This window comes from Orcinus orca, chromosome 11 (genome assembly GCF_937001465.1).
Source record: "Orcinus orca chromosome 11, mOrcOrc1.1, whole genome shotgun sequence".
Taxonomy (NCBI): domain Eukaryota; kingdom Metazoa; phylum Chordata; class Mammalia; order Artiodactyla; family Delphinidae; genus Orcinus; species Orcinus orca.
The window spans coordinates 43620556-43644423 of record NC_064569.1 but is presented as its reverse complement, the minus strand read 5'-3'; the positions used below and the strand labels follow the sequence as shown (position 1 = coordinate 43644423).

The 23868-nt window shown below is 57.1% G+C and overlaps 1 protein-coding gene across 7 annotated transcripts; it reads left to right on the top strand.

The window, feature by feature from the left end:
* Positions 1-932: 932 nt before the first annotated feature.
* ZNF385A (zinc finger protein 385A) lies at positions 933-21555 on the top strand. Of its 7 annotated transcripts, none has more exons than XM_033436113.2 (8): positions 933-1293; positions 7690-7826; positions 15139-15249; positions 16918-17080; positions 18986-19234; positions 19602-19771; positions 19956-20075; positions 20220-21555. In XM_033436113.2, the coding sequence occupies exons 1-8, from the start codon at positions 1284-1286 to the stop codon at positions 20448-20450; spliced, it is 1191 nt and encodes a 396-aa protein (XP_033292004.1). In that variant the 5' UTR covers positions 933-1283; the 3' UTR covers positions 20451-21555. The 7 variants fall into 7 exon arrangements, with proteins under 7 accessions (XP_033292004.1, XP_033292006.1, XP_049549832.1 ...); XM_033436115.2 differs by lacking the exon at positions 933-1293 and adding an exon at positions 2561-3165; XM_049693875.1 differs by lacking the exon at positions 933-1293 and adding an exon at positions 6550-6634.
* The last annotated feature ends 2313 nt before the right edge of the window (positions 21556-23868 follow it).

The window sequence follows — 23868 nt, the reverse complement described above, 5'->3', positions numbered from 1 at the left end:
GAATGCCAGTCTTCAGTCCCCTTGCTCTTTCCTAGACTGTTCCAAGACTCCAGTCCCCCCACCCTTCTACCGACCTCTTCCTCCCTGCCTCCACTGTCCCTAAATCCCAAGTGTTCTAGTTCCCGCTCACACCTCCTTTCCCTCTGGCTGGGGTTGGCCTGAAGCTGGCTGCTTGGCATTCTGGGAAATCCTCCTGCTGCCCTCCCTCTTGGGGCAGGTACAGACAGGTCCAGGCTGCAGCAGCTGCATCTTCCCCAGACACCTCGTAGACTCCCAGACTCCAGCCTCTTGCCGCGATCCCAGTTGCTTGCCTTGGAATACATCCTGTTGGTCCTTAGAATACATCCGGTGTCCTGTACTCCGCCTCTCCCCTGACGTTCTCCCCAGCCCATACATTCTGTCCTATCCTCCATCCTCCCCTCCACTTCATCAAAGACCCCCTACCAGGCCTCTTCAGTCCAGGTTCACCTTAATGGGGAATGCCCTGGATAGATGCTCCCATCCCCACCAATCCAGGTCATCTCTACCAGGCTCAGCCTCAGTTCTTGATCTTCTGTCATCTCTGGTTGCCCTAATGAGCTCAGTTGCAAGCTTCTATTTCCACCTCTTTGGGTCCACTGATTGCAATCTCTTCCCTCAGACCTTCCCTAAGGACCTAGGCATTCGGACCCCAGCCAGAGATCAACCCGGGGTCCATCTTCAACCCCACGTTTCACCTCTGAGACCCAGCCCCCAGGCATCCTGCTCCAGAGCCAGGGAAACAAACTAGTACCTAAACGTTCTCTGCCCCACCCTCTGCTCCTGCCCAGCCCATCACTCTGGAGAGGACTCAGGTGTCCCATCCAGCCAGGCCCCATCCCTCGCCAGAGTACTTAGGCATTCCCCACCCCATATCAGCCTGTGACCAGACTTCCCGCCCTCAGACTCAGCCCTTCCCGGGATCCCAGGCATCTTAGTTTCCAGCTTCCTGTATCAACACACACCGTCCTCTAGATGTCTTGTTCCCCCAGCCCTGGCTGCAGTGACACCGTAAATCCAGAAGACCCAGGGCAGCAAGTAGAAGAGAAAGCGGGAGGAAACAAGGAGCCGCCAGGACGCCCTCTCCTGGAGCCCTGGGTGTCCGGGTCCCCCCTCCTCCCGTCTTCACCTGCTGCGGGCTCCGCCCCCGCTCCGCCTCGGTCGGCCTCTGCTCCTCCCCCGACTCCACCCCCCGTACCCCCAGCCCGGCCAGAACGGCCCCCGGGACAGAGCGACGCGGAACCGCGGACGCCTGGGTCCCCAGCATGATCCTCGGTGAGTGGGCTCTGCGGCTCCGCGGCTCCAGGCTCCTGGGTCCCTCTCAGTAGGTCACCCCCCAACCTCCCGCACCGCGGTGACTGCGGCCGCCCGTCAGCCACCGGTTCCCCCTCCCCCTTCATCTGGCTCCACATCTGGGGCCCCCTCTTTCCCTCTTCCCCAAACTGCCACTTCTTCTCCCGGTGATCCAGGGAGTGGTAAAGGGGGAGACAGAGCCGAGTAAGACCCCCGCCCCGTAATGAGAACATTGCGTATTCATGAGGCTCATGAATATTATATGACAGTCTACGAGAGGCTGGGGGAGGGGCTGGTCCTGGCCTGGCGGAGTTGAGCGAAAGGTTCTGACCCGTCCCCCCCTCCCCCCCCCCGCCCCGCCCCGGGGCCTTCCCCCACCCTTAGCTCAAACACTCCGACATCCTTCTGGGCCCAGGATAAGAGGGAAAGGAGGAAGTGAGGGGCGGGCGGGGGGAGAAGATGGTGGGTGTAGCTTCGAGGTGTGTGGTGGGAGGTGGGAACCTGAGGGCTGAAGATAAGGGGTCTGGGGAGAAAAAGGGGTGGGAAACTGTCCATCCCAGGGCCCCTGCGGCTCGGATCCTGTCTCCACAGCCATCCTGCCCCAACACGCCGGGACCTGCCCCTCTGCCTCCGTGCTCTGGCTGCCTGGGCCCTTCCTTCCCGGCTGCCTTCTTCTTCCTTCCTCCCCCACCCCACCCCCACCCCTGCCTTGGGCTGGGGGCACCAGCAGAGGAAGGGGCCCCGGGGAGTACAAGGATGGCGGAGGGAGACTGCCGCGGGGCTCTGACATCCCTTCAGCCACAGCCACCCCAGCCTCATGACCTACATGGGAAGGGAGCCCCGGGAGGGGGAGGAAAGGACTCCTCATCAGTCGGGCTCCAGGCCCCTGCCTCCACGATAGTCCACAGGCCTGCTCTGTCCTCTGACCTCTGACCTCTGCCCTCTGTCCTGGCTAGGCCGGTTCCTGGGCCCTGTTTGTGGTGGGAGACCCCCCACCAGGCCCAGACACCTGTGGTCTCCCTGCCCCCCACCAGGGACACCTGGCTGCATGCTGGCACCCCAGGGTTCGCCTGGCTCCCACCTCAGCCCTCTGCTGGGGCCCCCTTGACTCTTGCTTTTCTTCTTTCCTTTGACCCCTATTGACTCCCACTAGGTGGCTCTCTCCCCTTCTGCCCTCCTTCCTCCACCCCTTTCTCACCCCCCAACTCCTGTAGCTCCTTGCTCTCACCCCTCTACATCTGCCCCTCTCCACCTGGCACCCCATCAAATCCATTAAATGAATGAGCCAACAGAGGCACGAATGACTGGTTGCCTGCCTTCTTCCCAAGAGTGTCTCTAGCAGGAAAGAGACTCCAGGCCCATCTATGAAGACTGTCCCGACCCTGGCGTGACCCCCACCACCACACTTGGACTCAGGTTCCCAGAGCACAGGCTCCACATTCCTCCAACCTGTGCAATCCCTGCACCCCGGCCCCAGCCTGGGCACGGGCCCCAGAGGCAACATCACGCTTGTCCAGGACAGGCCAGTTTGAGTCGTGCTTCTCCTGGTCAGTAGGCCTTGGAGAGGACCTCGGGAACCTGCTCGAACCAGCCCAAGATCCCACCACAGGAGGAATGCCAGGGGCCACCAACTGGACGCCCACCACACCTCCCTGAGGACACTGCGATTAACTCCCTCCTTGTGCCCAGCCCACAGAGGGGTGGGAAGCCTGGCCGGCCACATACCTTAACCCTCTTTGACGAAGGAAGGTGAGAGGGAGGCAGCTGCCGGCCAGGCCTGAGGCCCATTCTAAGGTTTTCAGGTTCTGAACGCTGAGGTCCACTGAGTCTGTGTGCAGGTGCTCTGCCCGGCAGGTGAGGCCCAGCCTGCCTGCTCAAGAGCTAGACTGTGGGCCCAGGTTTAAGGTGGTGGCTCTGGACTCAGGTTCACCGTTCTGAACTTTGCTTACCCTCCTCTCCAACTGGGCCCTTGGTGTGGTGTGTGGGGCGGGGGCATTGAGGGAGGCTTTTCCCATCAGGCCAGGGAAAATTCCCCAGGGGTCCTCCTTCTGCCTTTCCTGGCCACCTCCCCCCTTTAGGCCCTGCCCCCGCCCACATCTCCCCCGGGGTTATTAGGGATGATGTTTTGAGTAGTTGTTCATAATCATCCCCTTGTTGCTTTCATCTTTGACTTCAAAGCCTTTCCAGCACTCAGCCGGCCTCCTGCCAAGAAGGGGGAAATTGCAGCAGAAGGGGACAAATACCTCAAATACCTGAGACTTGGTCAAGAAGGCAAGATCTAGGGGTTCCAGGCTCTCCCCTTAATCCCCCAGTTTTAGGCATTTCTGGGGTTAGAAGAGGCCAAAAGGCCTAAAGTGAAAAGGGGATGGATTAGAGATGAGATTCCAGTCCAGATGCAAATCTCATTTCTCCTTTGGCCCCAGAGCGTAATTCCCATTTTAACCCAGTGCTGACCCCATGTTTTTCACCACCTTGGGCCCTAACGCTACGTGCAACCTTATCCCCGATACCTCTCTGGGATCTGAATCTCATCGCGGCCCAATCTCCAGACGAACGCTAACCTGCAGCCTTACCCTCACATCCTTCCTGGCTCCTGTTCCTACCCTGACGCTGCTGCTCCCAGAGCCAGCTCACTGGCAGACACTCCCATTCTTTGCCACAGGGGCTTCAGGCCCTAGGCCCGACCGGAGACAGCCAAGGGACTGGGACTCCCACCTGGCCAGAATTTCTGGGGAAGAGAGGAAGGAAAAGACGAGCTCTGAGTGGGATGGAAGGAGTAAGGAGTCAGACCTGGCTTGGTTGTGGCCTGGTGCTGGGGGGATACCGGAGCAGGATCAAAGTGCCTAGGTCCAGGTGGGGTGCAGAAATGAACAGATGGCCATCCATCCAAGGGACTGAGACTTCACCCCCCCCAAAGTGGTTGGGAACTGTCTTTAATAAAGCATTTGGCAGCTCCCCACAGAGCTGGGTGGGGCTCTATCTGCTGGAGCTAATGAGCTTCCCTCTGGAGTGGCCTGTCCCAGCCAGGCCTCAGCTCCTCCCTGTCATGCCTGACATGGTGTGCAGACCTGCACGCGTGCGCGCACGCACGCACGCACACACACACTCACACACACATACTCCAGTTTGCTCTCCACCTCCTCCTCCAAACCCACCTGAAGCCCTCACCTAACCAGCCATATGAAGCCCTGGATTTCCTCCTTCACAGCCCTTATTATATTCCTGCCTTTTTCCCCCTCCATCCCTAGGAAAGTGTGGTGCCTGAAAGCCCTGTCTGGAGCCAGCCAGCCAGGTTCAAATCCCTCACTAGCTGTGTGACTTTGCTCAATTAACTCCCCCTCTCTGAGCTGACAGTCATCTATAAGATGAGGATTCGTTTATTTAGCAAACATTTATTGAGCTTTCTTTGTGGCAGGCCAGCACTTTACATGGATTTGTTCAATCCTTTCAACAACTCCACAACGCAGGTACCGTTGCTCTCATTTGACAAAGGAGAAATGAGACAGAGAGGCTTCGGAAACGAGCTAGTCACCCAGCTAGTGAGCAGTAGAGCCGTCCGCAGGGGGGCATATATGTAAAGCGCCTGGCATACAGTGGGCCCTTATTATTCTCAGTATGGCTGAGAGGGGACTGAGACGTGGGCTACCTGACACCAAGGGCCCAGTTTCTCCCCACGTGGTCCGTAAGTTGCCATCTGCCCCCTCCCACCTCTGATCTCAGTGGAGTGGACCCAGGAATCTGGGAAAGAGACACATGAATCTCCAGTTGCCCACTTTGCTTCCTTGCCTCACTGCATCCTTCCTTCCTTCCTCCCACTTCCCCTTCCCTCCCCCGACCCCAGGGCTCCTGTCAGTGGAAAAGATGAGTTGCTGGCTAGAGGGAACTGACTGGCTGCTACCTGTTTTCCTCCAACCCCAGGAAGTACATGGAACTTGTTCTCCCCTTCCTCTCCTTGGACAAGATGGAAGCCTTTCTCAGATCTCTGCTGAATTCAGGGTTAAACGGGAGCCCTCTGGGGTTGCGTAGCAGAGAAAGAGGGTGGCAGATCTCGATGGAAATCCCAGCTCTGATACTTACAGGCTGTGTAACGTCAGCCGAGTCTTTTTCAGTTCTCTGAGCCTCAGTTTCTTCGAGTGTCAGATGGTTAAAAACTAGTAGCAGCCACCCCATAGAATAGTTACCTCAGAGATTAAATGTGCTACTACTCAAGGTGCTTTGCCTGAAAACATTGTTTTCTTCTGTTGCCTTTTGTGGAACTCACCTCTCTCCTCTGAGGTGGTTGTTTGAGGGGTGGGGGCCTGGAGAGTTCAGAGCCAGGAAAGGGTCAAGGAGCTGAGCTGCCTCCCTCTCTGGGGCCGGAGCAAGCGCGAGCCCCGGGCCAGCTGCCTGGGGTGGGTGCTGGGTGCCTGGGGCTCTGGGACTGCTCAGGTTTCTCTCACCATTCCTGATGCCGCCTGGGGCTCGTTAAGGCTGCCCTGGCCTTGTGTGCCAGACGGGAGGAGGCGGGCACAGAGGGGAGAAGCCATGGGCGGACAGAGGGGAAGGGGAGATGGTCGCCCTGCCCCGTCAGTCTGTCGGTCCCTCTCTCTCCTCTCTCCCTCTCTCGTTCTCTCTGTTCTCTGGTCTTTCTGCCCTCGTCTCTAGCTCTGTGTCCAGCTTCTCAGCGGTGTCTCTGTTTCTCTCTCATTTCACTCTCTTCATCTCTCCATCGTCCCCTGTCCTCTTCTCTCTCAGTGTCTATGTCCCTTTTCTCAGTCGCCTATTCCTGCTTCTGTCAGTCTTTCCCATTCTATCTCACTCACTTTTGTCTGTCTGTCTCTCTCTCTCCTCTCCCCCTACCCCATCTCAACCCCGAGGTGGCAGAGGAGGGAACGGACATGACACACAGACCCCCAGCTGTCCAAGGGCCAAAGCCAAGCATCCTGGCCTTCTCCTTCAACCCTTAGATGTCTGCAGGCCAAGCTCCCAGCAGCCTTGACCCCTCTCTGCCTCAGGCACCCTAGCTGCCCAGTCGGAGCAGTGGGTGGAAAAGACAGACCCCTCCAGACCTTCCTGGACCGGCTCCCTGCCCCCAGCTGTGCCTGAGCCCTCCCCACCCCCACCCTCTCGCATCCGATTCCCCTAATCCCTGCTCCCCCGCCCTCCCCTCTGCCCCACTTTTCCAGGACTCTGATTGGCTGATTCTACTGACTGGACTGGGGGGGAGGCTGGCAAGGGAGGGGGCAGGGGGCAGAACCAAGGGAAGGGGACGCTGTCAGGCCCAGGCCCCTGGGGGGCCAGGGCCAGGCCACTGCCTGGGGGCAGCAGGCACCAGACACTGAAGGTATGAAAAGGGGCCGTCTCTGGAGGGAGTAGGAAAGGATCCCAGGGGGACCCTCTGCCCCAGTAAGGTCATGGGAGGACGGGGCTAAGCTTGCAGCCTCCTGGGTTTGCCTTTGTTCCTGGGGACCCCTGTTGCTGGCAGGGGGTTGCCAGAGCCATGAAGGGCAGCCAGAGTTCCCTGACTGGTGGACAGAGAAGTCGCAGAAGGGAGCTGGGCCAGCAGAAGCCCAGAGGGGCCAGCCGTGCGGAGCCTGGCAGGGCTCCTCCCACGGCTCTGGGGCAGGAGGAGAAGCTTTCAGGGACGGTAGTGGACTTTCAGCTCCCCTTGGGGTCAGACCCAGGCATTCCCCTCCCAGGGACTGGTCGCAGTTCCTCCCGCAGAGCCTGAGCTGAACATTCCCGCGGCTGACAGAGGGACCTGGGGAGGACAGGAAGGTGGGGAGAAGGGGCTCTGAGAATGGCCACAGGCAGTCCACCTCCCAGATCGAATGCCACTTTCCTACTCCGAGACATCGACAGTTAATTAAGAATTACGACTGGGACAAAATCATAACTTTGGGGAGCCTGAGAGATCCAGCAGCCCTCCTCCAAATACAGGCCTCAATATTCCTCTCTAAGCAGTGGGATGAATCACTCACCTGACAGTTCTCCCTGGGGTAAGACTTAGCCTCTGGGATTCCCTGGGGGAAAGCAAAACCAGAAGGGAGTAGCCAGGGGCGTGGGACTCCGGAGTCCTTGTGGTCCAGCAGGCGGCCTGCAGAGAAGGCCTGTGATTTTCCTGGGTCTGTAAAATGCCTAAAGGTCTTGGGGGAGGGAGGCTGGAGAAGGGGGAAGTGAAAATCACCCAGAAGGGAAGAACAACAGGTCTGCGCCCTCCCCCAGGCCCACAGGGCACCGTGCTCCATTGCTCCGGAGCCAGCCAGCAGGGGAAGTGTGTGTGGTGGGGGTCACACTTCTGAGTGTGGGCCCCCAGCTGGGAAGTGGGACTGCCAGGCTTGGGTTGGGCTCCTGAGCTTCAGCCTTCCTGCCCCACATGATGTTTTCTCTGGTCTTTAGGCAGCTTGAGCCGGGCAGGGCCCCTCCCTCTGCTACGGCAGCCCCCCATCATGCAGCCCCCACTGGACCTCAAGCAGATCCTGCCCTTCCCACTGGAGCCGGCACCCACCCTGGGCCTCTTCAGCAACTACAGCACTGTGAGTAGCAGCCTGCCTGCCTTCCCCACCCTTCTGCCACCCCCGCTGCTTCCGTCCCTGCCCTCTTCTCCTCTTGTATCTAATTCCTTATGTCTTCTTAGGGCCCCATCTCCTTTACTTCTAGTCAGTTACAAGTGTTGTTGGCTCTCTGGTATACTGTTGACAACAATAACAATAATAACTAATATTTGCTGAAATCCGGCTATGGGCCAGACACTGTGCTAGGTGTTTTATATGAATCATCTCATTCAGTCCACCATCGAGAGAAGTCACAAGACCTAGACTGGTGGTAGTGAGTACAGGGAGGTGGAAAGAGAGACTCTTCAAGGGCACAAGCAGGCTGTTTGTAAGCTGCAGCTCTCTGGAGCCCACCGTTGGGTGGATAGGGTAGGGTCAGTGGGGTAGGGCTTGGAGGGCTGGCAAAGTCGTCTAGATTTAATCACTATGAAGTAGGGAGGCATTATCCATTCTTGAGCAGGAGAGTGAGTGGGAAGGGGCAGTGTTTGAGGCAGGTGAGTGGGGCATCTGGATGGAAGGGAGCAGAGACTGGAGGATGGTGGCCAGTTAGGAGGCTGTCCCAGCAATAAGGGCCTGCAGGGGAACCTGGAGAGCCAGACTGGGCCCGCGGCATCGGAAGAGTGCGTGAAGGAAGCGGGGTGGGTGAGGTTTTTCCAAGGAAATCTTGACAGGCCACGGTGACCAACCAGGATTTGGGGGTGGGGGAGAGAAGATGAGTCAAGGATGACTCCGGGGTTCAGGCCTCTGTGACCGGGAGAAAGAACTCACCTTGCCAGGGACAGGGGGTTAGAGGAGGAGGCTGGCCTGGGGTGAGGCTGCTGAATGCACTTTAGGACATGGCGAGTTGGTGGACCAGTGGGACGTTGAGCCAAAAATGTCCAGCAGACGGTTGGAATCTGGGTCCTAGAGAGTGGGCTGGAGCTAAAGGTTTGGGGGAAGTCAGCTTTATTCAATTCAAGTAACCCACCATCAAACCATATTCAGTTACAAACACGTACTGAGCATCAACTACGCACCAGGCACTGCAGCAGATGTGTTTTTGTGTGTGTGTGTGGTTTTTGTTTGTTTGTTTGTTTGTTTGCCTACACTGTGTGACTTGTGGGATCTTAGTTCCCCAACCAGGAAATTGAACCTAGACCCTCAGCAGTGAAAATGTGGGGTCCTAATCACTGGACTGCCAGGGAATTCCCTGCAGTAGATGTTTCTATACTTGATCTCATTTAATCCTCACCACAACCCAACAAAGTAGACATTATTATTCCAGTTTGACATACTGGAAGACAGAAACTAAAGCCCAGAGGGTTTAGGGATTTATCTAAGTGGACGCAGTACGTGCCTAAGGTATGATTTGAACCCAGAGCATCTGACTCCAAATACAGTTCTCTTTATACCTGCTGCTTCCTCCAAACTCCTCCCAGAGAATCCAAACCAACATTTGCAATGCGCTTTGAGGTTTACGAAGCATTTTTCATATCTCAGTTTTTATAGCAACTCTATGGGGTAGCTGTCATTTTATCCTCGTTTTACAGACGAGAAAATTGAGTAATGACGATCAGGAAGGCACTGTCCTAGATAAAAGGGAGACATGAGGGTAAATATGACATGCTCCCATGCTAAAGGCGCTATATTCAGGAAAGAAGTATAGATGTGTATGCAGTGATCTACAATGCAAAACAGAGGACGGGTTATAAATATTGTGACAGAGACACTAACAAAAATTTAATTGAACAAAAAAAATTTTGAGCACCTACTATGTGCTAGGCACTGGTATCAGGGACACAGGACTCAGTCTGTGCTTGGAGAGCTCACGGTGTAGTAGGAAAGACAGTAAGTTAGCATTTACCCTATAGTGTGAGAAGAGCTGTGCTGGAGGCAGGTAGCTTGTAGGGGAGCCCAAGGGGGTGTCAGGAAAGACTTATTGCATGTGGTGAGGGACCAACCAGAGCTGAGCAGGAAAAAAAAAAGAAACAGCAGAGGAAAAAGGGATTGAAGCTGGAGCAGATGACGTTATGATTTGGGCTTTGAAGAACTATTAGTAGGATTTTAAAAGGGATTCCAGACTGCAGACTGAAACAAGGGCTAAAAAAGAGCACTTGAGAAACTGCAGTTGACTGGGTGTGACTGGAGCAGAAGGTGCTGGGAATAGTTTCCCCCCAGTCTACATACCTGATTTACACTTAACCTTGGGTCTCCTATCTTTGTCCCCATTTTATAGATGAGGAAACACTGACCCAGAGAGGTTAAGTGACTTTCCCAAGATCACAAAGCTACTTTGTTGATTCACGTGGATAATCCCAAGTTTCTGACTCCCCAGGTTCATGGCTCCACGGCCTCTAGTGGGGAGGAGCTATTTAAAGCCATGAGAGTGGATAAGCTTGGAGAGAGTGTGGCCAGGTGTCGAGTGATACCAGCTTTGGCATCAGACTGGCAGGATTTGAATTGATTTTCCAAAAGTACTGGCTGTGTGACTTTAGGCAAATTACTTAACCACTCTGAACCTCAATTTTATCAGCTGTAAAAGAAGACAGTAATAGCAACTCGCAAGGTTGTTGTGAGAATCGTATTACATAATCATAATGCCTAGCACCTAGCACAAAGTAAGTTTTCAATCAGTGTAAGCTGCTATGATTATTACGTTATTTCATTGTTTTTATTTAATAGAGGATCAGAGAGAGAAAGGTAGTTTCCAAGGCCCAAGCCTTGGGTAATAAGCAGAATTAGGCAGTAGGAACAGGAGGAGGCAGGCCCCTGCAAAGGAAATGAAGGAGCCACAGGACGGGGTGGGGACAGAACCAAGTTCCTATAGAGTTGGAGAAGCCAAGGGAGAGAGTGTGGCAGGCTGCATCAATAGTGCCAAATTCTGCAGGGGAATGAGGACTGCAGAAAAGCTGCAGACATGCCCTGGCAGTACTGTGCAGCAGTTAAGTACAGGGCTTTGGAGTCAGAACGCCCGGGTTTAAATTCAAATCCCAGTTCAGCCACTTACTAGCTTATGACCTTGGACAAATTATTTACCCTCTCTAAACCTCAGTTCCCTCATCTATAAAATGAAGATAATAATAGTATTTATTATTATAATAGTGGTTGTAAAGATTAAATTAGATAATCCACGCAAAGAGCTCAGTCCAGACGCTGGCACATTCCAAGGGCTCAGTCAACATTAGGTGGTGGTGATGGTATTATTATTCACGGAAGAGTCTCTCCTTCCCTGCACTAATACTTCCAGATGTCTCCTACTCGGGTAATTCCTACCCCTTAGACCCCTCCCTGAACTATGCGTCCCTCTGCCCTTGGACATCCCTCACTGTCTCCCAAAGACAGCCTCTCTCTACATCCAGGCCCCTGCTTCGCTCATCTCTCGGCCCTAGGTGGAACGGAGGGGATGAGATCCGGAGATGAGAGAGCCGGAATCCTAGGACCTATCCAGAGAGGATAAGGAAGTGTCTGGGGCAGTGGGCTGTTCTGCCCTCCTGTCCCTCGTCCCCCAGTGCTGCCCCCATTCTACCGCCAGAGGGCAGCAAGTGCACGAAGCATAAGCCCTTCGGGAACCTGGTTCTCCAGCAGGTGGCGGGCGAGAGGAGGAGGTGGGAAGAGGTTAGGGATGATGTCCCCAGTTTGAGGTCGCTTCTGCCCTGGGCGACCCCAGCTCCACCGTTCAGAGGAGTCACTAAGAGAGCAGTGCCTGACACCTGGGTACCTGGGCTCGGTCTTGCATCCCTAGTAGGGGAAGTAACATGTATAAGGGGCACAGGGGTCGTGTGCAGAGGGAGCAGGGAAAGGGTCGTCTGCGGACTCGAAAGAGAAGCTGTCAGCAGAAGAGCGAGGGTGGAAGGGGTGAAAGAAAGGAGAAAGGTCCAAGCTAGAGAAACAGGGTCGGCCACTGGTAGGGATACTGGACCCAGCAAGGGTCCCCATTGGAGGAAGCCCAGTGGAGCATCTGGTCAATGCCCCGTCGCCAGGCCGAGAGGCCCTTCGCCAGGACCAGGTCTTTCTGGAACCAGTGTCTGGACATGGACACCCCGTCCTCTCTTCTTTTCGCCCTAGCGCCCCTTCAAGCCTCCCGAGCTCCCTATCCCCGCCCCCGTCCTCGGCCCCGCCTCTGGGGCGGGCTCCGGGCCGGGCCGGCGCCGCCTCCCCTTCTCCGGGCCGGCCCGGCCGCACAGCCCCGAGCCACCCGGGCAACGAGCGCCGCGTCCCCGGCCTGCCCGGCCCGGCCAGGCTCGGCCTCCCCTCCCGGGTCCGCCACCCCGGGCCATGGAACCGCGTCCCCCGGGGTCCCGCAGGGTAAGCCACCCGGCCCCTCCTCTCTCCCTGGCTCCCGCCGCTGCCGCAGCGCCCCCCCACCCCATCCCCGCCCGCCCCTGCCCGGCTCCCTACCTCTCCCTTCGCCTGGTCCTCGGGTTATCCGGCCCATCCCCCACGACCGGCGCGGCCCCAACCAATCTCCGGATCCCATCTGGCGCCCCCCAGACTGCTGCCACCATACTGGATACCCCGGCCTCTGCTTCTCAGATCCTTGAAGTCCCCCAAATTTTCAGACTTCCCATCAGGTCCTGCACCTACCCTCAAATTGCCACGCCGCCGGTCAGATCCCTTATGCAGCCCTGACCCCATCTCAGCCTTAGTCCCTTTCCTAGCATCCCTCCCCCACCAGCTTCCACCTGCTCTTTAGACACCCTCTAGCTCCCTCTCTTTCCTGTTTCAATCCTTCCTGTCCCTCAGGTCTTCCCATCCCTGAGATTCCATCCCCCTTCCCTTTTTGCCTTTATTTGGGGCGGGGAGGTGGTGTGGTGGTCAGACAGGGGCAGCGGAGCCATCAGATAAAGGGCAATGGAAGGAAATATAATCATAGCCCCTCCTGGTGTTCCTGATCTGGTTTCCCCCTTCCCTCCCCCTTGCCCTTCCTGATTCATTTTGCCCCAGCTTAGGAGAGCGATTCCCTTTCATGTCTGCTATTGGAGGGCAGGTGGGAGGAGACTGTTTTGTGGACCTTTCCAGACAGTGTCTAGGCCAAAATCCTAGGGAAGGGGCTCTGGAGTGAGAGGGCTCTGGGAGATGCTGGCCTTCACCCCTCCCCAGAGAGCCCTCATCTAGGTCACCAGGGCCTCTTGACCTTGGCCTGGAGCAGCACTTCAGTGGCTCATATTCCACCTGCGCAGGGATTGGGCCCAGGAACCCTCACCTTCAGCTTGGTGTCTCCTCAGTTCCCGGAGGAGAGGGTGGGAAGGACCTACCTGACTGGGTTGCCGCCCTCCTCTCTGCCCACCTCCCACCCCTAGTTGGTGTTTATGGACTTAAGCCTGAGGAGAGGGCTGTGCAAAGGAAAAGGCTCTCACCTGGAGGAAGGACCCAAGCGGGACAGGGACCAATTTGCAGGGGATGGATGTTGGGACAGTCAGCTCACAGGTCATCCTCAGGGCACTGGGTCCTCAGCCACTCTGGGGAGCAGGCTGGGGTCCTGGGGTGGGGCACAGACAGAGCCAGGACCTCTGCTTTCCCCTCTCCATCCCACTCCTCTCTCCCTACCATTTTCATCGACTTAGGTTTCCTGGCCCAGATTGGGTTTCTGTTTGGGCTGAATTCCATTCCCCACCCAGCATGTGAGGACATCCAGGGGCTATGGAGAACCCTGGGGCAGAGTTGGGGGGGTCCCTGGTTAGGGAGGACTGTCGCCCGGAGGCTGGGAGCTGAGTGCAACCTCTGTCTCCCCTTTCTGATTAAAGCCTGTCTCCAACTCGGTCTGTCTTCCTGCCAGACACATCATACATTCACACCGATAAACACACAGCTGAAGATTGCACAACCTGACCATTCATGGCTTCGGCAGAGCCCCTGACACAGAACTGTTGATACAGAAATGATGTACACACAGCACGTGACACGCCTTCACACTCCACCCCTGCACAGATTGATCATAGACTGCCTAGACACACACAGACACACCCAGTCTTCCCCTGTTTGGCTTTTCCCTGAAAAGGACCTGGGCTTCCAGGAGGTGAAGAGTAAGCCACTGAGAGGGGCTGCTTCCAGCCAACGGCAGGCCAGGAAATTGACACTGGCCTGTCAGACTGGTTATCTGAACCTGGCTCCTGCCTCTGTCACTGCCAAATGGGATGGCGCATTTCACAGGGATGCTAAAGCCCCTTTCCAGACCACCTTCTTCCCCCTGCTCCGTGTTCCTGTCTCTCACCAGTGTCTCATGGGGAGTCATGAAGACCTGGGCGCAGGGAGGGCCTCAGCTGAGGAGCTGGGTACCCCCAGCAACTTTTTTTTCACTTGATCCTTCCACCTAGAAGATAAGGTTTCAGCTCTAATCTGGTTCCATGCTTATGAGAGATCCCAGCCACCACCCAGTTCTTCTCAGCCTCAGCTGCATTCCAGGCTCGCCTCTCCCTGGCCGCCTGGGGGCCAGAAGGGAGGAGGACGGGGCAGGGAGGCAGTTTTCATGCCTCTAGGCCCCTGGCTTTATCCTCATCGCAGAAAGCCTCAGACAGAAACTCCCATCCTCTTCCCGCCTCATGTGAACTCTTGGCAGGAGACTGCAAAGACATCTGCTGACCCAGGGTGGGGGCAGAGGCCGTTCCTGATCCCTCCCAGCCCCGTAGCCCTGTGACCAAGGGGAGGGAGTTCAGAAGATCCCCGGGCTGCCTCAGGCCAGCCCAGCTTCTTACGTTCTCCGACTGACTCCCGCTGGAGCCACCTACTCTCTCCTGAGTTCTTTTGCTCCCTCTAGAAGCTACTGCTTTTAAGAGGTCCAGGGAATGAGTGTGTCAGGGCAACCTGGGGCGCAGAGGTGGGAAGCTAGGAACATCTGCCTCCTGGGACCAGAAGCTTGGCTCGGTTGATGGTCTTGCCCCAGAGAGGAGGCCGAAGAAGGCTTCAGCTGAGAGCCCTAGGGTCTGGGATGCTTTGAGACTTCCTGAGTGGGCCTCTGGTGGATCAGCCCCGGAGAAAGGTGAAGGTGACAGAGCTTGATCCTCATGGTATAACGGATGGAGACGAGTCCAGGTTCGAGTCCCAGCTCTGCTATTAAGTCATGCTCTGACCTTGGGTAAACCACTTCTACTTTCTGTCAAATGGGAGCACTGGGCCAGGGGATCTCTCAGGTCCCTCCCAGTGCTATGAAGATTGGGCTGGGAGGGAATCAGGGAGCTGAGGCTCGGAGCCCTCTGGCATGCTGGGGGATTGGGAGGAGGCTCTGGGGACTTTGGTTCAACCCAGCTGCTGCCAGTGGGGTTGTGATGGACATGAGCTTGTGCTGGGGTTCCTGGCTCACCCCAGCCTGCCTCCACAGATGGACCCTGTGCAGAAGGCTGTACTGTCCCACACTTTTGGGGGACCCTTACTCAAGACCAAGCGGCCCATCATTTCCTGTAATGTCTGTCAGATCCGCTTCAATTCTCAGGTAAGAAACCCAGCTGCTCACCCATCCACTGGCTGGGGCAGGGACGACCAGGGGATCTTAGGGGAGGGCAGGGTCTGGGAGCTCTGGATGAGGGGCAGGGATTAAGGGGATATGAGGGGATACTGCAGGAGAGGCAGGGCTGATGGAAAGCACTCGGGAGGGACAAGAGATGGCTGTATATTTTGACATGAAGTATATAGCCCAGTCCTCTAAGGCTGACCCCTCCCTCCCTTGGGGACTGAGGCATCCCTGGCTCAGAACTTCTTGGAACACAGGTGGCCATCTGTGTCTGGGTGGGAGTGTGGCCTCTGGTCCTCTGGTCTTGGGTACAGGGCTGAGTTATGTCATTGGCTCCCTGCAGAGCCTGTGCCCTCCTTGGCCTCTGCTAAACTCCTCCCCGGCTCACCCATTTCCCTCTAACCTCCTGGCTTCCTCCTCTCTCTGCCATCCTCCCTCCAAATTACACACAAGGCCTGGCCCCCACTGCTCTCCCAAGGGAAAGCCTCTCCCATGGGAGAAGCCACCCCAAACTCAGAACCTTGGTGTCTGGCCTCCCAGATTTTCTCCCTCGGAGGCTCCCTTGGGACTTTTGTGTGGGTCTAGAGGGGGCTTTGTGGCGTGCAGGTTCTGAGAAGTTTTGGAGAAAAACAGCAGAGCCTCATTCTGCTAAGTAGGAAAAAGAAAGCATGTTCTGTTTCTCTACCCAGTACACACACACACACACACACACACACACACACACACACACACACACACGCGCGTGCCACACCATGCCTCCAGGCTCTGCACACCCCTGGCCCACCCCTGGGCTGTCAGTCTTTTCCTGCCTATCCACACCTTTTATTTCTACTTTACTGCCTGTCTGAGTGACCTTGTGGTTCCAGGATTGTGTGTTCCTAGCAGGGGGTGCACACAGTGTGGGGTGGAGCCAGGACCAACCCAGATTTAGACCTCCCCTTGACCTCGACCCCAGGCATCCCCTTTCCCAACCCTGGCTCTGCTCACTGCTGGAGGGTGGGAGACTGGAGGGGCCAGGGGCCAATAGTAAACAGCCCTCTCCTCTTTTTGCCCTCCCCTCCCCTCCTCCACCAAGCACCTCTGTTTTGACAGCTGTCTCTGCTGCTCTCTCTGTCTCCAGAGCTGGGCTTGGGGCCAGGGTCCTCCAGGGTGTCCGCAGAGGCTTCAGGGAAAATGAGACCCAGAGGGGAGTAGTCAGGGTACGGCCCAGGCTGCAGAGCTCCTGGGACTCCCAGCGTGAGGGTGGGAGTCCCAGGAGCAGCAAAGGCTGGATCCTGGGGCCAGGGGACACAGGCATAGAAGGCCAGGGGTCGAAGAGTATGCGGACTGGCTAGATTGCTCGGCCCCTCCCATTTAGGGTTCTCCTATAGTTGTGGGGTCCCCTTCCCTCACCCCTGGACAAGGTGGGAAGCCTGAGTCAGCAGGCAGGCCCTGGGTGTGGTGGTGGGGTAGAGCCTGGGCTAGGTGGGGATCCAGGTTCCCAGCGACTGAGTAACCAGGGTTCTCGACATGGGGCTTTACCTCTCCCTGGTGTAGGGAGAGGTTAAGTGCAGCCTGCTGAGGCCACCCCAGCACCTGAAGGAGCTCCATGGGGAGAATGTTCAGATGAAAGACGATCTCAGATTCCCTTTTCTTCCTCCATCCCTATAGAGCCAGGCTGAGGCCCACTACAAGGGTAATCGCCATGCCCGAAGAGTCAAAGGCATCGAGGCTGCCAAGACTCGAGGCAGGGAGCCCAGCGTCCGGGAAGCAGGAGATCCAGCTCCCCCAGGCGGCACGCCCCCAAGTGGAGAGGGTGTAGCCCCCCGTCCAGGTATGTCTGACTCCCCCCCAGCATCCTTCAACTGAACTTGCCTCCTCCATTCTGTCCCCAGTTCCCAGAACTCTCCTCTGCTTTCATCTCTCTCTTCCTCAGCTCCCACCCCAGCCCCACCCAAGATGAGTCCTGCAGCCAAAGCCAGTGACGCAAAATTTCCATCCTGTCACCCCCACTGCTGCCCCAGCTCCTCTCAGCAGAGTCCCCACTGTCTGTCCTCCCCACCTCCCAGTGACTCAGACAGGGGCTAGGGTGAGGCTACCTGGCAAACTTCCTCAAGAAAGAGGGAACCACCAAATCCAGGGAGAGACCATTTCATCTTGGGGAGAGGGGCAGGGGAGAGAATCAGGATATCTGAGGGCCTGCCCATGGGGGCTCCCCCCAGGGAGGACTGGGCCCAGGAAACCCAGGCAACTCCCTGGGTGATCTTGGGTAGATCTTTCGACCTCTCTGGGCCAGAGTTTTTTGTCCCTCGGAAATGAGGGAGTGAGACTTGAAGATCTGTGAGGTCTTTTCCGGGTTTACAGAAAGCAACTCTGACATTCTTTCTCCCTCGTGGCTGGTGGCCATCCTCAACCTTAACTCCCAGCCAAGAAACTGGAAAGAAGGAACATCAAGACGGACGATCCGAGCCACCCCCATCCTGGGATTACATCAGATGTCAGTCATGGCAACTCCAGAGAGACCTGACTTCCCCATGTCCTCCTTGTCCTTGCCTGTCCTTCCTGCCCTACCCTAAGGAGAATGAAAACCAAGGAGCTGCACCACCAGCTTGGGAAGCAGGCCCCACTCTCACCACACATACACACACAAACACACACACCGTCCCTCGGGGATGCACAGGCAGGGCGAGTGGGTGAGCTGAGTTCTAACTGTGTTCTGGCTGCTTCTCAGCCTGAACACCTCAGGTTAACTTGGTAATGTCTCTGTCAAAGGGGGATGATGATGGTGGCGGTGTAGCTAGCGTTTTCTGTCTAGCCCTGTTCTAGGTGCTCGATACATATTACCTCACTTAGTTCCTAGGGTATCTCCCTAAGGAGGTAAGGAGACCTGCCCTGCTTTTGGAAGCCAGGAGCTTCTGTCCAGATAGAGATGTGAGTGTGCTGTCTGGATTGGGATGGAGATAAATGATGTCAGGAATGAGGAAGAGAAAAGAAAAGGAAAGATCACAGGATGGACCAGCAAAATGGACACTGGCAGGGCTCAGGAGGTCCCCTCCCACCAGCTCCCCAGCCCCACCCCCGGCCTCCCCCTGACCCGGAAACTGGATCAGCTGCTGGAGCAAGAATGGGAGCGCTAGAGTTTCCCCTGTGCAGAGGCCAGAACCCAGCGCTGAGGCCTGGGGCCTGTGCATCTTTAATCAAGCCATGAATTATAGAGCAGCCCACATCCCTGTTTCTTCCCTCTCTGGTTCTGCTGTTTCTGTTTCCCTTTTGCCATGTCTGTGCCTGTCTCTCCCAACCTCTCCTCACCTCGCTTCTGCCCCTTCCTAGAGTTCTTTGGCATGCCTCCCTGGGGACTGGGCAGGCCTCTTGAGAAGGGGCTGGCCGGGCGGGAAGCCCAGGCTGGCTGGCAGGCCTCGGAGGGGAGGTTCCTTGTTCCGTGCCCCTCTCCCCCTCACCAGGCTGGCTGCCAGCGTCACCCTGGCTGAAGGGGAGGCTGGTGGGGCTGGACCCCTCAGCCATTCCCAGCTTATGGAGAATGAGCCAGGCACTGGAGTCTCACACCCAGCCCGCGGCAGCTGGACCACATCTGGCTCTGGTCCAGGGCATGAGAGCATGCGTGTTGTCACAGGGTGGGGACTCCTGGGCCCTTGCCCTCCGGGAAACGGGGCTAGGTCTCCTCCACATAAAGAATCTTCTCCGAAAGCCATCTGGGATGATCCCTATGTTTCTCCCCCAGTGACAGTTTCCATGGAAAATGGACTGGGTCCAGCCCCAGGATCCCCAGAGAAACAGCCTGGCTCCCCATCCCCTCCCAGTGTTCCGGAGACTGGTCAGGGTGTGACCAAGGGTGAAGGGGGGACTCCAGCCCCAGCTTCCCTGCCTGGGGGAAGCAAGGAAGAGGAGGAGAAGGCCAAGCGGCTGCTCTACTGTGCTCTGTGCAAGGTGGCAGTGAACTCCCTGTCCCAGCTTGAGGCACATAACAAAGGTATGGGCTCCCCTCCCCCACGCCCACTCCCCTGTCCCCATCCCCTCCTGCTCGCTATGTCCTAGCCCTCCTGGCTTCCAGCATCCCTGGACCCTCGAAGACTCACCAGCCTATCTCCCTCCCTAATCATCTCCCTCATTCCTTAGCCCCTGACCTTCTCAGTTCCCTCCCCGCCCCCGCCCTATTTCTGGTAACTGTGACTCTCCCCTGACCCACCTTGTGTCTGGAAGGGTCCCAAGGGCCTTGGAAAGCCCCCACGCTTGATGCCCCCCCCCAATATAGTAATTGGAAATGTGGGTATTTGAGGCGTAGTAAGCCTGGAGAATTTTTTTCCCACCTCTTACCTCCCGCCCTCTGGGGGCTCCAGGTACTAAGCACAAGACGATTCTGGAGGCCCGAAGTGGACTGGGCCCCATCAAAGCTTACCCTCGGCTGGGGCCTCCCACTCCCGGGGAACCAGAGGCCCCTGCCCAGGACCGAACCTTCCACTGTGAGATCTGCAATGTCAAGGTCAACTCGGAGGTCCAACTGAAACAGGTGGGTCCAAGGCCCTTTCCGAGGACTCTGGAGAGCGCACCTGCTGAGGGAGGAGGGGGGACAGGGAGCTTGGGTGAGACTCTTCTTCAGGCTCGTCCTTTGGTGCCACAGAAGGGGCGGGGCCAGGTGCTGAGGTGCGATCACTCCGCTCCCTGGCGGTTGCTCCTTTCCCCGTGGTTCACAGCCCCCCACCCACTGGTCCCTGCAGCACATTTCCAGCCGGCGGCACCGAGATGGCGTGGCCGGGAAGCCCAACCCCCTACTGAGCCGTCACAAGAAGCCCAGGGGCGCCGGGGAGCTGGCGGTGAGGCCTGGGCGATGGAGACTTCGTCCTAGGGGCGGGGACCGGAGCGGGGAGGAGAGGGGATGCCGGCCGGCCCTGGGAGAGGTGGAGTTTGCGGGGCCACAGAAGGACTCTTCCCTCTCCCCGCCCCTCTCCCCCCTGCAGGGCACTCTGACTTTCTCCAAGGAGCTGCCCAAGTCCTTGGCCGGAGGCCTGCTCCCCAGCCCCCTCGCGGTGGCTGCGGTGATGGCAGCGGCAGCAGGCTCCCCGCTGTCTCTGCGCCCGGCTCCCGCCGCACCTCTTCTCCAGGGACCGCCGATCACCCACCCCCTGCTCCACCCGGCCCCCGGGCCCATCCGAACTGCGCACGGACCCATCCTCTTCTCCCCCTACTGACCTGAACCCTGAACCCCCTCCCGTTCAAACCCCCCACCTCCAGCCGGGACCCAGGCCTCCGGGCTCCCAGTCCGTCCCTCCTCCCGGCACTCCCTGAATGATCTCTCTCCTTCCCCCCCACCCCGAGGTACGGGGTTCCAGGAAAGGGGAGGGGTAGCGGGGGAGGGGGGCTTCAGAAGGGGGGGAACACCCCAGATCTCAGGGAACCCCGCCCCCTGCCCTTCCCTCTCCCCTAGAAAAGGGGGGGCTGTCTCACCCCCGGGCCCCCTTGGAGACACCCCCTCCCAAAAGCCATGTGCATCCAGCCCTTCCCCCCCAAACCTAGCACAAAACGGGGTTCACAAGCCATGATCGGGGTCCAGGGGGCAGAAATGGATTTTCTTGGCAATAAGCGGACTCTGGGACTCCGGCCCCCTACCCCCAAACTGAAGCGCTTCCGTGAACACCCCCGTCCTCCGCAGGGGGAGGGGAGCAGGCGGGATCCTGGGTCCCTCATAAGCACTTTGGTTTTACCGCCTGCAACCTCACTGTGCCCGCCCCGCATCACGCCCCAGCCCAGGTCTAGCCGGGCCCACGGGCAGCACTTGGTGGCATCTCTGGCACTTGGGTGGGACCAAGTAGATGCCCCTATAGACCCTTCCCTCACCTTCTTCCTTCCCAGTCCGGATTCCATTCTTTTCACCAGCACCCATCGCCCAAGGGGTACCAAGGGGGGCAAGGGGTGTCCAGTCCAAGCCCACCCCCGCCTCGCCTTCCGCAAAACTGTGAGCAAACAGCAATAGAAGCCTCGCCCCCGCCCCGCCCCTTTCCGCAGGATTTGCAGCCTGTAGCCTACCCCATCCCAGCTCCTAGACCTCATGGCTGTCCCCTCCCACCAGACACCTCCACTGCACAACTCGGGCGGGGTCGTGACCTCCCCACCCCACCTTGTGGTTTCCGTATCGTCAGTCCTTCCAGCACAGACCCGGGAGGGGACAGGCCCCCACTGGCCTTCCCCTCCCCATCAACTCTTAATGCTTGACGATGTAGCAATCCCGGCCCCCAGCCCACGTCTTTCCCTTTTCCCCCTCCCTGACAATAAAATCTGGATTCGTTGCCCTCCGTCCCCCAGACTCAGACTCTGTCTTTGCCCGCTGAGTTGGGAGCAATTCCATCAGAAGTGTATGTGTATGGTGACGGGGGGCGGGGGGGGGGGGCGGGCACACAGGAAAGAGGGCAAGAAGGAGGGGGACGGGAAAACGGGGCTGGGAGGAGGCAAGATCCGAGGCTTGCGCAAAGTGAGCAGAGCTCCCCATCCCACTCACGCCTACTCCGGCCCAGCTCAAGTGTCAACTTGGCCCTGGGGAATCATTTCGAGTCCAGGTCTCGGATTGCAGCCACGGCTGTTGAGAATTCGCCGCAACTCCACCAGGCGGCGCCAACGACATGGAAAAGGAGACCGCTAGGCTCCAGTGCGTGTCTCTAGATTCTAGGCAGACAGGTCTAGACCCGGTCTCAGACAAAGGAAGAATCCAGGTTTTTGTACCTCTGGTGGGAAACGCACGCCAGCAACCCTCAAGGCATGGGAATAAGTAGGGGCAGGGACTTGGGAATCTGAGCTGTAGGCTCTGCTCGGCCCCAATGTAAACAGTGACCTTAGGGTTAGTCCTTACCCTCTCGAGACCTCAACTTCCCCATCTGCAAAATAAGCAGGTTTGGGTCTCTTAAAAGTTCATTGAGACTTCATGGATGGATCCATGACTAAAGTGTTGGGACCGTGCCATTTACAGATATGCTAGAGTGCCTTCTCAACTGGTTCCCTAAATGGTCTATGGGACAAGAGAGCACACATCGCTCACTGCCTCCCACTTGATGCTGGGGGAAGGGGTCTCTTCTCTGTCTTCAGAATTCGACTCGACCACACACTCACAAGAGCAGCCAGTGATTCTGTGACCCCCCCCTTGCTCTAGTCCAGCTGGGCAGCAGAAGGTCAACAAGAAAGGCCAGACCAGAACCCAGTCTCTACATGGGCCCATCCTGAGTTGCATTCTCTTTGCTCACTTCCACCTCTCTACCCACTTCTCAGTCTTGCTGAAGAAAGGGGGAGGGAAGATGGGATGACATGACGACTGTCAAAGAGGAAGGAGAGGGGGAAGAGGGGCCTCCTGAGCTAGTCAATTATGAAGTTGTTGGGGGGAGTTTGCTGTAGGCTCAGAAATGGAACCCAACAAGAAGTTTGGGGGGTTTTTGTGTGTGTGTGTTTTGTTTTGTTTCAGGTCGATCTAGCTCAAAAAAAGAGACTGGAGATCTAGAAGTCTGAGGGGCAGGAGTGGCTGAATAGGAGAGTGGAATGAGAAAAGCCGGGGCTCGATCACATGTGGGGTGGGGGGGCTGGAAGAAATCGGGGTTAGAGGGGCTGAGATATTAGCATGTCCCACAGGTACTTCAAATCTGGTATAAAACTGAATTCATTATTTACCTCCTTCTGTAAGCCTGCTATGCTTCCCACATTCCCTATCTCATCGATTAAGAGAACCACCATCCACCTGGAAAACTGGGAGTCTTCCTAGCCTTCCCTCTTCCTAACCCTTTATCTAATGAGTCATTAAATAAATCCTATTTGGGCTTCCCTGGTGGCGCAGTGGTTGAGAGTCCTCCTGCCGATGCAGGGGACAGGGGTTCGTACCCCGGTCTGGGAAGATCCCACATGCTGCGGAGCGGCTGGGCCCATGAGCCATGGCCGCTGAGTCTGCGCGTCTGGAGCCTGTGCGCCGCAACGGGAGAAGCCACGACAGTGAGAGGCCCGCGTACCGCAAAAATAAATAAATAAATAAGTAAATAATAAACCCTATTTGACCTCTTAAGGACCTACGGATCCCGATCATTGTTCTCTATTCCCACAACCGCCGCTCTAACCAGGACCGGCTACATCATTTGTGGGGCCCAGTGCAAAATGAAAAAGCAAAGTGTTCAAAAACGATCTCAAGGCTGACTGCAGAGCATTAACTCAAGCACTGGACCCTTCTCAGCACAAGGCCCTGTGCAATTACACGCGCAGGTAGCATGCCCACAAAACCAGCCCTGGCCCTAACTCAGGCCCTGCCCACCCCTTCTCTGAACTGGTGCCTCCTTACTGGTCTCTCTCCCTTTGGCCTGCAGGCTTTCACTCCTTACTCACAGCTCTCCAAGTGTAAATCTCCTCCAGGATATAACCCCAGCTCCTCAGCATGGCGCACAAGGCCTTCCTTGATTCTGACCCCACTCACCTCTCCAGGATCTTCCCTCTTGGCCCCTCCTTCACATCCTTTGTTCACCTCTACCTAAACCTCCGTGGCTCTGTGCATCCTGTTCCCTTTATCTAGAACGTCCTTCTACTTATCCGCCCAAAAAACTCCTGTTCATCACTCACAATCCAGTTCAGGTGTCTCTCTGTGAACCG

What these genes read in the sequence shown, in the direction of transcription:
- ZNF385A (XM_033436113.2), top strand. An exon ending in TCTTCAGCAACTACAGCACT is followed by an intron (nt 7,827 to 15,138) that starts GTGAGTAGCAGC and finishes CTGCCTCCACAG; the next exon opens with ATGGACCCTGTGCAGAAGGC. An exon ending in GCTTGAGGCACATAACAAAG is followed by an intron (nt 19,235 to 19,601) that starts GTATGGGCTCCC and finishes TGGGGGCTCCAG; the next exon opens with GTACTAAGCACAAGACGATT.